Here is an 18804-nt window from a genome sequence, read left to right on the forward strand (position 1 = left end):
ATATTTATAAATACATGTGTTTTGGATAATTCTAAGCAGACAAAAGAATTGGTTATGGGAACGATGTGACTGCATAAATAAAAGCGCTCAGTGTTCTTTGAATACATTTGGAAAATGAAGATTTGTGATATCCATTTTAAACAGAAAACTCCACAGGAAACCTTGTTAGAACAAGCATAAATTGTTAAAATATGCTCTTGGTTTTTTTTTTTTGTTTTTGTTTTTTACTTCTTTGTGCATGATGAATCAAAACAAGCTAAGATTCTTTAGCAAATGACTCCAGAAAGGCACACGACACTTTGATTTTTGCTTTTCTTTAACGGAAGTGATGGTCAGAATGTGTTTGGTGTTCATTAGATTCCCTTAAAGATCTCTTAGGCTCAAAGTTGGGATGCCGTCCAGTTTCCTGATCAGTCTGTGGCTTGAGGGAAATTCCACAGGCTGGACAAGAAACAGCTGAAGAGCAGATAAAAAAGGCAAAGGAGGAGAAAAATGACACCAGTGTTCAACCATCACCTTAACAAGTCTATTCTACCCTCATAACACTCACAAGCTATTGGTGTTTTTCGTGTCCTCCTCATCCATGCTCTCTCTGGCCTGTTAAGATTTCAGAGTCCTGCCAAGTGGGGCGTCGTTTGGATGACAGCCATCAGAATTTCAGGTCACAGTTCAAGTGGGCCAGGAAGTCCAGTGTGACTGCCGGATGCAAAGGTACAACAGAGAACGTGACTGCAGCTGGTGGCTTTCCCCACCACAGGACTCTTACAGAGTAGATTTCATAAAAAGACTTGACTCTCACATCATTCAGACTGCAGCACTGGAAGCACTCCTGACACCACGTTAAGTAACAAATGCCACAATAATAACATAATATACAAAAGCAAATATCATACCATGAGGAGATCAGTATTGTTGGGCTGTGGTGGATCATCACGTCAGCAGGGTTTTGAAAGGTTATGGCCAAAGACCGTGTCATACACCTACTGTGTACATTTTGTGCATTATGCACGGATGAAAATTGGTCACACATGAATATACGTTGAAAAAGTGAGAAAAATGTGGTCTTCACGTGAAATCTGCACAGATTTATTATGAATGAAGCACGTTAAAACCACGGAAGAAGTACGAATAAACCACGCAAAGAACACGTAAATCAACAGAGCACATGAACCGTGCGTGATCATATCACTGTTTCTGTAGAATTCATCCTGGGCCAATTATGTAATTTGAATGTGATGTGTGCACTGTCTACGCGATATAAGTTATACATCAGTGGAAACACGTATGAATTACAGATATCACGCGTGGATCATGAAAACCGAAATTTTATACTTGGGAAAATGCACAAAATCTACGTAGTGACTGTGTGACACGGCCTTAAAAGAGCATGTTCTGTTTTTGTGGCTGTAATCTGTCGTCTGTGGACTCGGATGACTCTGTTTTGTGTTTACTCAACTTCTTTGACACTATTGTAGAAGAAAACAACACGAACTGCAGAACAATCCTTTTTTCTACCCCTCTTTCCAGATGTTTTCCTTGCTTGGATTTACACCGTCTTTGCTCATATCTGTTAAAATATCAATCCTGACGGCATTTAACTGCAGAGCTGAGCTCAAAGGATCATGTTGGATTTGACATTAAATCTCTCTGCCAGTTTGCTCTATTAATGGGACATTTCCACATGTTTCCCTGTCCATAGCAAAGGAAATGCACTTTTGACTGCAGCAGTGGGATTCAATTCAATTGGGATTCAATTATTTATTACTAGTTATAACTAGTGTTAAAAATCAGGTTTGGATCATTAACAACTTTTTGAGTCCCTTTGGCATCTTTCATCTAGACTCAGAACGACAAAGTCTCTTTTAGACTTTGTCACCGTTTTTTCCGTCTCTTTTTTAGGCTTTTTTAACACAAGAAAACACAGACCTGTGTTCCAGCTGTTTTTGCACATCTGCAGCTGTGTAGCCCTGCAGGGTCTTACTGCCTTTGGGAACATGGCACTCTCTTGAAGGCCTGGTCTTGTAATTCAGTTTTCATTCGGTTCTGTGTGGTTCCAGAGGAAGTGGGTAAATCCTTCTTCTACAGATATCTGATGCCGTGCTGGTGATGTTCTTGAGCCTAATTTTGAGTATAATGATGGTGTCCGATGAAAATTGGTTGAAATGAAAATGAATCCTGCAGGATTCATGTTAACATGCATTTTTCTGTCTGCACTGAGGAAGTCCAACTCCTGGTTTTTGACTCGTCATCAGTTAATAAATTGCTTTAAAAGAGTTGTAGCACTGAGGAATTTCTTTGCATGAATTGTTATTTGACTGGAACAAAAAGACAGCCCAAACCTGGACAGACTGTAGAGACTTTCACTGAGGGGACAAAGTGTGCAGAACAAAGCATAACAAAGAAGAATTGTGGAAAAGAACAGTATTCATGCTGGTAATTATTTTTTAATCACTCCACCATAAATCCGTTAATTCAGTTCCCATTTCTCCGCGATACAGATGCCGACGTTTAGAGCCAGGTGAGATTAGTTTGCAGTGATTGGTCTGAGTCGGTCTGAGTGAGTGTTTCTATGGCAACTAATGTCGCCAATCAGGAGTAAGCTTATCGGAAGTCAACACCCCTTCCACTGAAAGGGGGCTCTGCATTTCTAACATTGGAGGAGGGGGGCCAGCGGGCGCCACATGCTTTTCCCGAGGCGTCTGATTGGTCAATTTATAACTTGAATAACTTGTGATAAACAAAAATATCATGAAAAATGCGGATTATCAAGAATTTGATGTGAGAAAAAAGGTGTCAGATGAAGAATGGTTATTCTGACCGATAGAATGACTGAGTGACATTTTGGCTTCTTGTACTTCCTGTTTGGAATGCCAGGGGGGAGAAGTTACTCAGTCCAGTTCTCATATACAGTCAATGGTTCAGAGGCAAGGTGGTTTTTTTGACACTAGATCCCCTTTCCCTGTTGTTTACATGTTTTTAAGGCTTATGATTGAAAGTGGGATGAAAAAGGGCTGTTTTGTTCAGCTCTGCTATGCATTTTCATGATCTCTGTTTGTTCTTCACTTCGTTGAATTTCCACGATTGTAATAGTTTTGCTTTTACTTGTTCTCACTTTTTCTGAGACCACAGGCAGAAATGTGCAAACTTTGCTATAATCTAGCACAACACGGCTTTCCACGTTTTACGTGATCAATGTGCTTTTGTGCTTTGTCCCTTGTTCCTAAAAAACAAAACAGAAAGAAAAAAAACTCCAAAACTCCTTGGTGCTTCGGAAAGTGACAGAATTTTTTGAAAAAGTTCAGCAAGTCTCTGTCTTGTCTTTAAAATGAGTTGGTATCTAATCACTGACAAACCCCAACCTCACAATGCCATTTTATAGGAAAGTCGTGACTTCTTCCTGTGCAGTTTTGTCCTCAGGTTTATCTGAAGCACATCTGAACGTGTGCAGAGGCAGACATCATCCTAAATCAAGTTGAGCCTGAAGGAATGTGGAACGGGTTTGTCTCATTTATCTAAAATGTGTTCATCGTTGCTCAAACAACTGTAAAAAAAAACACAGAAGCTGAGAAAAGGGCGTTTAGGGCGTCTGCTTATGTGAAAGGAGAGCAGAACGGGAGAGGAGAGGGACCAGCAAACAGATGCTGGCACAGCAGTACCGCGTGGTAGTTACCATCCCTCCCACATCATAGCCCCTCCTCCGCCCTGCCTCCCTGTCGCTCACTTAGTCCAGTTCCTCCTGATCTTTACCCACTATCTCACCACACAGAGAGGTTCAGAGCCATCGCTCTACTTTCACAGCTGCTTGCCATCAGATCATGGGATAAAATCGGGTCTCAGGGGTTTTTGCTCACATTTGGAAAATGACTGTGAAGGTTTCTGGAAGCGTTTGCTCTCGTCTCCCCGGTGGACTACTGCAGTGTGCTGGAGTCCAACGCTATGCCTGCTACTGACAGTGTCGAGTCTGGCAGCAGAAGTGGGTAACCATGAGAGGGGGTCACCACCAGCGAGGGTGTGGCTGTCAGCATCTGTTCAGGAAACTGCTCCGCCAGTGTGGTTGCTGCTTTGTCAGAGGTACAGGTACGTTCTCTGAAGATTTGTCCTTTTTGGAGCAAAGTACCCTCAATCAAACTGATGGTTGACTTTCAAAGTAAGCGCTAAACAATATTTTAAGTTTGTTTTTTATCTTTATATATATATATTATCAGTAGGTGTAGTGGTTGCATGTGCTTATCTGTGGTGTAGTGGTTAGCACTCTTGCCTTACAGCAAGAAGTCCCTGGTTGAAATCCCAGCTTGGACCTTTCTGTGTAGAATTTGCATGTTGTCTTTGTGCATTGCTTCATAGGTCAATTGTGACGCTAAATTGTCCTCAAGGGGTGAATTTGAGTGTCTACATGAGGTCCTGTGATGAACTAGCAAACTGTCAGAGTATGGATGATTGATTGACATCGGCTGGTCTGAAAGCACAAGAAGAGCAGCACATTGTAAGAAACTGAACTGAGTAAAAAGACTTTGGCTTTCTGGACTCTTCTCCTGTTCTTATATAAAATCCATCATTTCAGTTATAATTTATTATAAAACTTAGTCTGATCATTTATAGAGAGACCACATATACCGAAATTGTGCCGTCGTCCTTTTGATATTTTGGCTCAGTTGGAAGATATCTGATCTGTAAAAAAGAAAATAGAAGCAATATTTTTAATCTGAATCCATATTTTTGTTGTGTAAATGTTGAACATCTAATGCTTAGGCGATGTGCTTTAGTGAGTTTGGGCTCAAAATGTTGCTTCAAATAAAGGCTTTATGACTTTGCCCAAGTTTTAACCTTGAGTGACATCCAGCTGCAGGCTGGAAGGTCGCTGATTAAAGTCTTGGGAGAGTCAGGATTAAGCCGGGTGTGGGTGGGACAGATGTCCAGCCGTGTTAGTCCCACCCTCATCATCACACTGCAGTGACTTAATTGAGGAAGGCCCTCATCTTTAGCTGCTCCTGTGGAGATTTGGGGAGCTAGAAGTGGATTTGTGGTTGTAGATGGCGGCTCCCAAGTTTGAATGATGATCTGAATGAGCTCTCTCACGTACTTCCCTCTGAAGGAATGAAGGGTCAAAAATGGTCATTCGTTTCTTAGTATGGAGGTCAAAGACACCATCAACAGCCTTATAAGCTTTCTTTTTAACTAGTTTGGGAATTTTCTTAGGTTTTGGCTCAAATAAAATGCTGTTTAAAAACAAATAAAGCTCCTGAACTGATCAGAGAGTGAAATCTCTTTGCCTTTAAAGCAGTGGAGTTGCCTCTATGGGGCATTTCCTGTCACCCTCTGACACACAATCCAACCACCTTTCCTGTTTTTGAGTAAACTGGAGCAGACAGGACTTCCCTGAACATTTCAGGCCATATCTGTGTCTGCAGCACTCTGCCTCTTTGGGTTTCACAGATGAATTCATTTGTGAGACCCAAACCTAATTTACACCCCTGGCGAGTAGCATTTGTGCGCGGTCAATGAGGAGGCAGAACTCGCACCTCACTAGCAGCAGCACACTGGCCTCTGCGTAAAGGGGACCATACAACAGCATCACCCGAAGGTGAAGCCCTGCAAACACTTTACATTACACCTACCACGCTGATGACAATCATACGTTCCATCCTCATAACGGCCCTTAAGGCGGCCAAACGAGGGGACCTGCAAGACAAAACTGCACTCACCTTAACATGCAGCCGCTCCTCTCTACGACCTTCCACGGACCTTCCCGAAAATCCCAAAAACCCGCAGCACCCGTACGGGTACATGTGACCCCGGTACAACTCATTTCAGATGACGAAACCTTCTACTGACTTTTCCCCTCTGGTTTACAGATCCTGTTGAGTCTAAAGCTTACAATACACAAAAATGCTTTTCTAGTCATTTATTAAAAGGTTTTAAACTGACCCTTTAAATGTCAGGATCATGAAAGTATATTTTTTGTGTGTTTAGATTTGAAGCTTTCCCTTGCCGGATTTGAATGACTAAAGAGTCTCCACTCTAGTTTAGGGCTCCTCTGATGACTGCTAGTCCTCAGTATTGACCTACAGAATCCATCAGACACAAAAGCTTTGGCTCAGTTTAACGGCATCTCTAGGAAAAAAATAGTTTTTCTGCTTTAAATATCCTTCAAAGCACAGGTTAAGAGTCTCCTTCCAGCTAGAAAACCACTTGATCAATTTTAAAAGTTGCACTGATGGGTTTTGTTCTACAATTACAACAGAGCAAGATTTGACTGTATTTAGAAATCTGTAGAGCGGGTTAATCTATAAATAGACCTCTCCATCATGCTTCATGTGTTTGTGCACTGCCAGTAGAATGAAACAAAGGAGGAACATTCACATTCTCCTTTATCTTGATCTGCATTCAGCTTGAATTGAAATGGTTTCAAATATCCAAAGTAAACATCAGTGATTCAGTCACATCTGGATCACAGCATCTGTGGTTGTGCCAGTGATCGGTGAGCTGTGGAGGTGCAAGAATCAGTGAGTCATCGTCTCAACTTCTTTAAATAACGCAATCACACACTCCATTAGGTTTTAGTGTTTGTGTTTCCAGACCAGATGAAAAAAGATAAATGGTGCATTTAACTGGAAAATGAGATAAGACAAAAACTTAAAGACTCATTCCAATGAAAATTGTGTTTTTGGTGTTTTTAACATGTTCTTTTGGCATTTTTCTGATAATGGAGGACATTTATACAGAAAATTATACTAAAAACTGCATTTCTTTATATTGTGAAACAGGAGCAGGTGAAAAAAATACCATTTGGATCCATGAACGTCTTTGTTTTCCTCGTCTGAGCTGGAATCCAGATCCTTGATCCAGGCCGTACGGCTGGATAATTAGCTCCTATCTAGCCCCTATACTTGCTCTAAGCTAGCGGGAGAGGCTGTAAACAGATGAGTGTTGGGAAGTGAGAGCAGGCTTGCTCCACAGTCCTGCTCACAAGTCATTCATTTTTTCATTCATCTTCTTCCGTTTTGTCCCTTTCGGGGTCATAGAGCTGCTGGAGCCTATCCCGGCCACTTGTGGGCGAAGGCAGGGGACACCCTGGACAGGTCGCCAGTCTGTCGCCACATATCACACATCCATTCCCTCTCACGCTCACACCTATGGACAATTTAGAGTTGTCTATGAAGCATGTTTTTGGACTGTGGGAGGAAAACCCACGCATGCACGGGGAGAACATGCAAACTCCTCACAGAAAGGTTTCCAGTTGATGTTCTCTTTCAAGTCCCCCAGCCGGGACTTGAACCGGGGCGCTAACCACTGTGCCACCGTGCAGCTCCCAAGTCAGAGGTGAATTTCTAATGAGCTCCTGCTGTTCTGCAGAAACTAGGTCCTATTGAAAATGACACAAGTTTTTAGATTCAAGCTAAAAATGGCATAATCATAATGAAAAGACCACTGGGAACTCTGAAAATAGATCAAAAGATGATCAGACTGGGATTTTAAACATTTTAAAGTCATTTCTTGGTTGAAGCAAAGATGTGATGGCTCCTCCACCAGCTTCTGTAGATGTTTTAGTACTTACTACATTAGGTAGTTTACAACATCTGTACTAAAACGTGTTTCTGTTTCATTTTTTTGACTAGTGTAGTAAATGACTGATGAACAAATGAAACCTTGAGTTTGACTTGAACTAAAGGTTTTTTTGTGTGTGTTTTTTTTATAATAAATTTTGCTTTTCTATATTTCAGGCCATCCATGTGTAGATTGGATAAAAGTTACTTGCTTACAACGCTGGTCTTTTTTTCAGTACAGTTCTGGCTGAGAAGGTACATGCGTGAAACTCCCGCCCTGCACAACATTAAGTAAATAAATCACATCAGCAGAACAACAATGCTGTGTTGTTTAAGATTGAAAAATTCTCTCTTGTTGGGACAAAAAGTGAGACAATAAATCTTTTTTTGTTGCCCTCACTGGGAGTTGAGGGAAGCTCGTTTGCTCTTTGCCTGTTAGCTCTTCTCTGTTCTCCTTTTTTAGACTTTGCTGAGTGAAATATGATCTGCGGTATTTCTTTTAAGTAACTAGCAAGTCAAAGTTTTGGTGTTTTCCAGTTTGATGGTCCTACAAAGCTTCAAGACAGTAACAAACCACAACAAAACGGAATAAATGAGTAAAACAGACTCTTCTAACACAACTACATTTCCTCAGAAACAGTCGGAGTCACTGATGAGGGACTATGAAGGACCAGCTGCTGACATTAAAATCACTTTCAGGCAGTTTAATGAAGAGAAGCTGAAAAAGGAATTTAGCAGGTTCTGATTTTGAAATCAATTTTTTGACAAACTGTTTTAATTTAGCAAATAAAGTAAGATTAAGAAAGACAAACCTAAGGTAATAGCGTTTTTCTTTAAGTCCAGTGCAATCTCAAACTACAAGTTTGTTAAATTTAGGAAAAGTTTTTGTTAGATGTGACTGACAGACGTGGGTCAGAAATGATGGTGAACATGTTTTTATTATAGATGGTGATCCTCTCAGTTCCTATTCAACAAGTATGACCTGATATATGACTGCATCTAAGACCTGGACTGAGTGACTCCTCCCCCCTGGCTACAAGAGGCCAAAATCCCATTGACTTCTATAGAAAAATAAGCAGCTGTAACTCAATCATTTTATTGGTCAGAATAACCATTCTTAATCTGGTACCTGTTTTTAACATGTTCTTGATAATCCTTATTTTTTACATGATCTTTTTTTCTTTGTTGACAGTTATTCAAACTATAAACTGACCAATCAGATGTCAAACGTTCAAAACGTTTAACAGATCCTCCCGAGCCGGCTTTCCGTGAAAGGGGTGTGGGTTTCTAAAAAGCTCATTCCTGATTGACAAGACTGGTTGCCATAGAAGCGTTGTTTCAGACCGACTCAGACCTGTTACTGCTTAGGTTTGGTTCCAGCGTGGCTCTGTATTTTTCATGAAGTATTGAACATTAAAGAAGCATCTAGGATTGATTCATCTCAGCAGGTTTGCGTTGATGAGGAAGGTTCCACTCTCATCATAAATGATTCAATTCATCAGGAAATGATACAAACAAACGTCAAGAGTCATGTGTGTGCCAGCAAAAATATGTAGTTTTTACTTTGCATTTTAAACGTAGTCATTTTTAAATCAATGTCACTTTTTATTTAAGACTTCAGCTTTAGAGTGTTTTCTTTTGGACTGCATCATCGTGTTTTGCCTCCCTGAATGTGTTTGTGACTGAAAGTGATTTCCCAAATGCTGGGCCACAGCTTCCGAGCAGAGGCAGCTGTACACATGCACACAGCAGGGGGGGCGGGGGGCACATGCATAGACAATCATGTCCCTTTTACTGTCCTGACCCTTAAATCCTCTGTTGTTCCAGTTGTTTGGGGGGAGATTACAGTGCAGTGGCTCTCAGAGCTGCCTTGCCCCGACAAATCCTGCGAGCAGACATGTGAAATGTGAAAATGAAAGCTGCCTTGAATCTGCATGTGTCAACGTCACCATTTCAACGCATCACAGTTCTGGCACTTCCATAAACATGTACAGAATGCACTGGGTCCAACACCTTTTTCCTTCTCTATTTGGGTCTTTAAATAGCTTTTTAGGTTTGTTATATTTTTGTCTTTCACGTTTTATTTAATGTGTCCTATTTCTCCATCTGTGTAACTCTCCTTGTATTCTTTTTGGAATACTTGGGCATTAAAAAGCAGTTTTCTGACAAGAATGTGTTGCAGTCATGACTGAACGTCTGCCCAGAATCCAGAAATACCAAGGTTCAAAAACCTCCATGACTAAGTCATCTTTTAAAGCCTTACGAGAAGGAGTCGGGTCCTGAGAGCCCAAACTGTGTTCAGGTTCACACATCAACGACTTTTACCGGAACAGCTTGGAAGTTGTGTGTTTCTCTGTGAGGCAGAGCTGTGTTTTTCTGGAACATGGATAGCAATTGATTTACACGGAAACTGATGCACAGAACAACATGAAAACATCAGACTGACACGCTGCCTCTGACAGGAAATACTAGGGGTGTGTATTGGCAAGAGTCTGGCGATACGATACGAATCCCGATATTGTACTGGAACACATTTTCTTTTTTTTTTTTAAATATGAGAAAATATGAGAAAAAAACTCTACCTGAATTTCAAGACGTCTTTCATTGTAATAAAATGGTCAAATTCAATTTATTTAATGCTTACAGTGTTAAGCACTGCAACTGGATCTCATATATAAGTTGCTTTAACCCAGGCAAATTTGTAGTGCTTTTATTTTGGTAACTTAAAATATAAAAAAGGGAACAGTCAACATGGTCTGATTTCCACAACAAAATATATTTCAGTAAATGAAAAAAAGGAATGAATGTGGCTTGACCAATAAGATTCTAAAAGTATGATTAAGTTAGTAAAGTGCTGTTTATTTTAAATATATCTTAATGTAGTTTCTCCAGAACTTTGAAACGGTTCAGGAGTCTGAACGGTGCTTAAAAAATAAAGGGGGGAAATAAAACACTAATTCTTTGAGGAACAATAAAATGTTATGATGAGGGAGCGTGACAGGATGAAGGAAAGTTGCTTTAATGTGGAAAAGATGCTTTGTTTACATCACAGTCTGCAGCGCTGCAACATTTTAATTACATTAAACTAGTAACGCTCATCGCCACGGCGTTGGTCTTTTTTCAGAGCCTTATACACATCACTCTGATCCATCAGGTCGCTATACTAGAATCTATTGCTGGGAGGTTCTGCAGCACTTAGGCCCGCTTTGCCGATAGCATTTTGGCTGATGCTCCGTGCATTCGCTGCTGTGCAGCTTCACTCGTTCTTATCTGACACGCTACAAAGCACCGCAATCCATGTTTTTATATGTTACCGGCAGCAACATGGCACAGAGTTTCTGTTTGGTACCCAATCTAAGTATAAATGAAGTAGTGCATGTCTCATAACAACGAAAAAAGCAGCCTCTAGCTCAATTTAAACATAAAAAGCATTTTAAGGACACATTTGGCCGGCGTGAAGTGAACCAGAGTTAGTTTCCGTTGATAAGACAGAACCAATTTTCAGTCTGAATGCACCTCAGACCCATCTTTCGAGGTCGGCTTGGTTCGTTTCCAATTAGACTGAGCTTTGGTTTGCTCTGAGTTTCCTCAGTCTGAATAGGCTCGGTGCTTGGAGTGGAACAACTGGAACAAAACGGCCACCGTAGCTGGTCATTACGGGATGTAAACACAGTAACGAAGCAACGATGAGACACAGCAACTTATTCAAATGCGGTCAGATGAATGCAGGCTCATTAAAACAACTCCTAACATGATACACATTGCTTTTCACGGTTTCCCCGACAATCTATATTTCATAAACTTTTATCACAGTACCTTCTTAGCGGTCTCCTCAGTCTCCTTGCAGCATGCCTCCACTGTACCAAAGTACCAAGTAAAAAGTGTTGTACCTGACGTTGATACAGACATTTGAAATTGGTCAGCGAGATATAAAAATAATCCCGACAGGGATTCCAACGCCTGAATCAGAAGGTGCTCTGTTAACACAGACCAAACGCAAGGATTCAGGAAATTAAGTGGACTCTGTCCTTGTCCAGTCTAAATTCAACCTAAGATAAAGAGTGGAGTCTCTTCTAGTCTTTTGTTGTACCTGGCACTCTCTCCGTTCACACGCTGTGTTGCTGGACATGTAACGAGCTTTCGCCACCACTCCTCCCTTGTTCAGCACAAACACGTGTTGACCAAGTAAGAGCGGCTGAAGACTGAAAAAATCGGTTCCCAGGAAGAAGCCGGCTCTTTTCGTTCACTTTAAAGAGCCAACCGATCACATCAGTTCTATCTACAATTGTGCGTTTTATTCACACAAAAGTTTGGATTCGCCTGTCACTGTCCGCGGAAACTATGATGAACGTCTGAGCTGCGTTTATACTTTTAAAACAACGCGATTGTCTTCAACGTTTATTTATAACATGAGCGACATCCTGATCATTCACTTGCTTCGAACGCGCTACGGTAAAGGATGCTGTTGTGTTGGGAGGAAATGCAGAGGCGGAAAAAATAAGTGAATTGCATTCACTGGTCTAGTGCAAAATATGAGATATATTTATATGAGATAAGAGCCGTTTCGTTCACACATTGCAGTTTTTAGGTCTGCCTTTTTTTGTTCATAAAGCCTTAAATAAAAAGCGCTGTTTTTTTAAAAACCTCTTAAAGCAGGATTGTACCGGTACATATCCTCAAATTCAAAATGACTAATCTTTTCCTGAATTAAAAAAAATATACACGGCAAGCCTTAATTTAATCATCTCAGCATACACCTCCAACTCCGGTACTATTATTGCACCTGGAAACTTAAAATGCGATACAGCAATTGTGGTGACAAAGAGGAATCAGATACAGTGAGCCACACCCACTGGAGCCTGGGGTAGTTGAGCCAACCTGCAAAAAATGGGGAAAAAAACATAAATAAAAAACTAAAAAACATCAAAGGGGGCAACCATAACAGTGTGGGTTTCATTTGTAAAAGCAGATGTTCAAACAGTGAATTAAGCTGCAGACTTTTACTGTTCATGGCAGACATAAGTGGTGTAAAACATGTGGAGCTCATTCGGATTCGGAGGTGGGCTTTACATCAGAGCAAGTCTTCTGTTTTAAAGTCTGGATGCTGTTGTAATTAAATACTTTATATGTTATGTTTGCACTTTAAAGGCTGCTAGTGCAGCACAGTAATGCTCTGCTGTTATATTATCTTCTTATTCTAGGGTCACATCTTTCATGAAGCAGAGCCTCAGTGAGAGTCCACACTCTGAAGGCTTGAACAACTTCATGAACAAATACATGCAGCAACCTCCGTTTAAAAGTTTGTCCATTCTGTTAGTTTAGTGGTTGGAGTCCTCCACTATTTAACGATGTAAACAAATACTAAACAAATACAGTAACTCATATAAAGTAAAATGTGTGCTGAGATCAAAAAATCCGCTGGTGTAGCATCTTTGCACAGAGAGGAATATGTTACAGACTTGGATGTTGTCAGTCACAACTCTGTTTTTGGGAAATAACTGTTGCTTGACAAGACAGAATGCAAAGTGTCACAAGTGCAGGATCTTTAGTCAGAATTATTTCAGTCAGACAACTCATGCAGTAATACAATTAATTTTACATTTTAGTTTGGCATAAGGCTCCATTCAATTACATAAGACAAGATGTCCATAAAACTTTAGGGTAAAAAACATCCCCAAACACCAAAAGATCATCAAGGTTGAAGAGAATGTAAATGTAAAATCAGTGTGTAAAGTCGGATGAAGTGTGTTTCGTAGGCATTCCATATTCAGACTTACAAGTATGACTGCTTTGTGTGACCCGGCACCATCAACCGTAGGGCCGCTCCCGTGCGAGTACAGCGCCACGAAGGGAACACACTATAGTGCAGGGGTCGGGAACCTTTTTGGCCAAGAGAGCCATAAACGCCACATATTTTTGAGTGTAATTTCCAAAGAGCCATACAATAATGTAGTGTCCCTTTCCCACACTGAGGCACGGAGACTTAAGCTCTTTTAGGGTTCTTTATTCTGGTTACTGCAGACCGCAACAAACGCCGTACAATTAATTCAGCAACTCCTTATTCTCTCCCGCCGAGACGAGAGCGCTTCTCCCAACTTTATATTTCCCTGCTCCCGATCCAGTCCTCCCATTTCCCTTATTCAGCCCATAGCTGAACCCCGTTGGTCCAAACTCCCTAACAACAGGCTGAGCGACAGAACAGAGGGCCAATCAGATCTCTGCTTGATCGATGTGTTCCATGAACTCCAGAATTTATAACCTGGCCCAACAGCCACCCAGTCCAACTCAGACCGCGACAATATGTTTCAAAACTTAATATACAAGTGAATGTGTGCATTTGATGTGATTGCAATATTTTTAAAGAACAATAAGTCTGTGGATTCTTTTTAAATAACATCATTATGCTGTTGTTAATAAGTGATGAGTATTTCTCGTGGTGGTTTTGCTGATGGTCTTGTCTGGTTGATACGTGGTGAGTTTCTGCTTCGTTCATGCAGGCGTTGAGACTTTAAATGGGATCTTAGGTCTGAATGTTCTTTAGATGTGAGACAGACATGGAACCAAACACACACTCACACGCTGCAGTGAGTGACGGGCAGCGGGTTTATGTTTTTACCATCCCTGCGCGTTTCACCTGCTGCCCCCCCCCCCCCCCCCCCCCCCCCCCGCCCTGCTTTCTTACTCACACATCCCATCCCCGAAACTGCGCGCTCTTCCTCAGAGACGGGAGCGCAATTTTAGGCACGGCAATTCACAGGTTTCCGGGTGGTACAAACTCTGTGAAATAATAGATAATAGTAAACAGATAGTTTTCTCTCTAAGCACTGCTACTACTGGCGCGCCTCTGGCATCGCATCGCGCCCGAGAAGGACTGGTCTAATGAAAAAAAAAAGTATAATTAAGGATTTGTCTGCGAACCACATGTGACCATCAAAAGAGCCATATATGGCTCGCGAGCCATAGGTTCCCGGCCCCTGCTATAGTGGATCTGCTATGTGTGACCCGGCACCATTGAACGTAGATCCGCTCCTGTTCGAGTACAGCGCCACGAAGGGAACATACTATCTAGATAGAAGAGAAAAAGAGCCAGGCAAGTTGAACGTGTAGCCAATGTCCACAAAGACGCTGTAGGGCACCATAAATTGAAACCGCCATTACCCAACCTGATAGATGACACGAAGCTTAACATTCAAAATCCGACGCCGCTTCCACTGGCATACTATGACACAAGCTTACGTAACATACATTATTTTGACGCTTCCATCTGAAGTACTATGATACGAGCTTAACGGCCATAAATACGATGCTTCCATCTGCATACTAATAATAAGAGCTTAAGTAACATCCAAATTCTAGCTCCACTTGGCATTCTATAATACGAGCTTAAGAAATCCTAAATTTGAGGCTTCCACATGAGAAATATAGTATTCAACATCCACAATCCAAAATATTGTTTTCCATTCTACTGCTAACATATTGGTTGATTTAAGTCTGAAGTCTCTTTGGAATGCGGAGGTGGTCAACCGCCCCATCACAGCCTTTGTAATAATTTCCATGGCTGAATTCTCTCAGAACACCATGATCCATTCATGGACCATTAGAGCTGTGGATTTGGGTTCAACATCCTACATTTCCGGCGGTCGGACATTCATAAACCACTCTTCATAAAGTTCCCCCCAAAAGCAACGGAGGGCGCAGCCTCAGAAAACAAGTGTTTAGCTTGTTCATGTAGCATTTTTCTAAAGATGGAGGAAAAAAAGAAAAAAAGAAGCGTAAAACTGCGTTTCTGAGTATTTTTAACTCAAATAGTTGTGAATCATGAGCATAAAATGCAGTTTGAAAAAGCTTGTAACAGTGATATAGGAGCAACAACCAGCGGGTCACAAGTTCTGTGCTCCGCTCCATTCTGATGTATCCACTTGCAGGAAAATAGAGCCAGGGACATCTTTGTTTCCTTGTCTGAGCTGGTGCTAACAGTCCCGCTCACAACTCAGAGGTGAATTTCTGATGAACTCCTGCCTCTCGGCAGAAACTATGTCCTTGGAAGACGACACAGGCTTTTTGATTTTGGCTAAAAACAGCATAATTATAATTATCCCATAAAATTCAGACCCGTTTTTCCTGAAAAATGAAATAATGTAGAATAAACCACAATTCAAGTGGACCGCTAAACACATTTCTGATATTTTTCTGTTACACTGATGTCACCATAGGTTCTCACGGGTTAAAGGACCACTGGGAACACTTTGACAATTGCCAATAGATGGATGGATGAAATGTGACTTATGCCTTAGTTACTTAGTTATGTTCTTGTTCTGGGGTTGACCGGTGCTGTAGAGTTTTTAGGTTGTTTGGGTCTGTGGAGGGTTGTAGAGAGGCCCGTCTGCATCTTAAAGGGAGCGCAGGTGTGTCTTGCAGTTCCCTTGAGGCTCATGTGGCCTTAACAGATGTATTATCTGGATCTGTTGTGCAGGACTAGATGTTATTATCCCTCAATAAATACTAGGGCACTGATGAGAAATTGGCAGGCAAATAAATAGTGACATCTTTTGGGTTTTCAATTGGCTCACAAGCTCCTTTTTTAGTGTTTCACTGATAGGCCCAAAACACCTCCAGAGGGTTCAGCAGTGAATCCCAGCGTTCCAGGTTCACCCCATTAGCCACAAGACATTTGGAGGCCCCGGTCAGGTCTTTCCTCTTGATCCACAGCCACTGACTCCCCTTCTCAGCTACCCTGGAGAGGTCTTTAATTGTCTGCCTTTGAGCCTCCCTCGCAGTCCCATCTCCAATGTGGAAGCGATGGTCTGACAGCTTCTCCTTGACGATGGAGATACTTCTGGACTTGCTCGGCTTTCGAGCCAACTCGATGTTCTTCTGAAGCTGTCCTAACAGCCGTACTGTGCAAGCCTCTGTTGTTGTCAGTGTAGTGAAATCAGAGACCGGTGGAAGCCTCAGCCCAACCAACCATTGAGAAGCCCATATGATGACCTCTACAGCTGGGGTGAATGCCAGTGGAGAGAGCAGCCATGATTCTCACTTCCAGGTGTTGCTGTATAGTTTACTCTACTGTCGTTGCGCAGAGTTGGATATCCTGGAAGTAGGGCTTTACCAGGGTTGTAAGAGCTGGTGGGACTCTGAAATAGTCAAAGGCTGTCCACAGGAACTTGTGGGGGACTGAGCAAAATGTGTTTTCAAGATCCAGGAACAGCACATAGAGATCTGTTCTCTCTTTCTTGGCACGCTGAATCTGATGCCAGATGACACTTCTGAAAAGCTTGCTTTCTGGATTGATCTGCGGCAATCAAGTTGTTTCTGTGCAGGTAGCTTGATAGCCCATGAGCCACCACACTGAAGGAGATTTTCCCATCAATATTCAGGAGGCCAATCTGGTGGAACTAGATAATTTCTGACAAGGATGTTGGAACCTCCTTCTTTTCCCACTTGACCTTCATCAGTTTCCAGAGGAATTGCAGGACAGCTGGGGCATTTTTGTAGGGCCGGTATAGAACTTCATTGGGGCCAAGGGCCCTTGCCCTACGCAAATTTTGACCACTTCCCTCCACCTGGGTGGACTTGTGTCTAGCTTGTATTCTGGTGTGCTCCGTGATGGCATGTCAGGTGGGACTTAAACCTGTTCCTGGTTTCATCTGTGCAGGATCTTTTAAGATGCTCTTCCAGGACGCCCTTGAGTGCCGAGAGACTTCCAGTATTTTCTTTTGTAAAGAGACTCTTTGCAATTTAAAGGGGTCTTTGTAGAAGCGTGACCTTGTTTGCTCCTTTGTTCTATGTTTCTTCAGGAGGTTTTCCCCTTTTCTCAGTGTTGCAAGCCTACCCTTGATCTCTTCCTGCCACAGGTTTATTCCCTCCTTTTCCTCTTCTGTGGCCTTCCTCCACAGTTTCTTCAGCTGGTGCCTCTCCTTTATTAGCCAGTCTATTTCTTTTTGCCTTCTGGATTTGGTATGGATTGTCGGAGTAGATTGTTTGCCCTCGACTACTCCGAACCGTTCCATTCCATATGTGAAGATGACGTTGCCCATTCTCTCCAATTTTTCATGGTGGTGCATCTGATCCCTACAAGGATATTGCAGAGATTGTTATTCATCTCCTTTGACAGAGTCTTGTCGCAGGACCTCGGCCACCTGACCAATGGCCTTCGCCCCAAAATCTTATTTTCAATTGAGGGGTGGGACGTGTTGGCTTGTAGTTGTTCTCCTTTGCCTTGTGTGTTGATGTCCTGAAGACTGGTGTGGGTCCTGCTGCTGAACCTCAGTCGACTGATTCAGGCTACTTTTCAAGAAGTAGTTATCGTTGCGACTCCCCTGTTGTCCCTTCGTCAGGCACTTTTTCCTACCCTGGTGTATCTGCAGGCCATAATAAGCGGGAACTTTTGCCTAACCACATACAGACTTTTGGAGCTTGGGTCCTGCTATAACTATTGGCGCCTCCGGTATACTAATCATTAATCTGGTTGTCTGTTCCTATCCTATCTTCCTTACTGGATTTGCAGTCAGTGAGCCATCTTCCGCCTCCTGCTCTTGTAGGCTCTGGGGCATTTTCCTTGAATTCTTTGTAGCAAAATTTGGGTGGGACTCAGGCTGGATCCCACCACCATGGGAAGCTTGTCCATGGTGGCCCCGGTGGGGTTTTTTCTTATTTTATTAAGCAAATCACCTACATAGGTCAACTTTATGTATTGTTATGTAAAACCAATAAATGCATTTTGTTAGTAATTTTTTTTGCCTTAGTTTTTTGTACAGAAAAAATACCGAAAATAGATAGAGAAAAAGTTTATTTATCTCCCAAGGGAGAAATTGAGGTGTCCGGCATCAAAACCCACACAAACACACACAATAAATAATAAAATAATAGTTCATAAAATGGCAGTTCATATCAGGCATATATATATATATATATCCATTGTCATGGTAAGTGCCCCATTTTTCATTGCCATTAATTGTTCATTCCGCCCTGAGAATCGAACCCGGGTTTCCTGCATGACAGTCCTGCACCTTACCAACCGAGCTACCCAGCCAGTATATAGAGTCCAACATCAACAGAACTCTAAGAGCCTTCATAGGAAACTCGATGAAGCTGTGGAAAACCACCCTTGAAGCCAATGGGAAGCCACTTGCACAAGTGTCCATCAAATGTGGGATATACCAAGGTGATGCTCTGTCCCCACTGCTGTTCTGCATAGGTCTGAACCCCCTCAGCCAAATAATCAACAAGACTGGCTATGGATACCGACTCAGAAATGGGG

General features: G+C 42.0%; 1 protein-coding gene across 3 annotated transcripts in view; it reads left to right on the forward strand.

Annotated features, from left to right (window-relative positions):
* arhgef25 (Rho guanine nucleotide exchange factor 25) overlaps positions 1-18804 on the forward strand; it is a 42607-nt gene that overhangs the window by 288 nt on the left and 23515 nt on the right. The window contains exon 2 of one of the 3 annotated variants that reach the window (XM_011474675.3): positions 606-711. In XM_011474675.3, the coding sequence (XP_011472977.1) occupies positions 606-711 (106 nt within the window). Of the gene's footprint in view, positions 1-605; positions 712-3743; positions 4078-18804 lie in introns of those variants that run through there. The other 2 variants (XM_004068563.4, XM_020703044.2) reach the window with 2 other exon arrangements.

The sequence above is a fragment of the Oryzias latipes genome, chromosome 5 (assembly GCF_002234675.1).
Source record: "Oryzias latipes chromosome 5, ASM223467v1".
NCBI lineage: Eukaryota > Metazoa > Chordata > Actinopteri > Beloniformes > Adrianichthyidae > Oryzias > Oryzias latipes.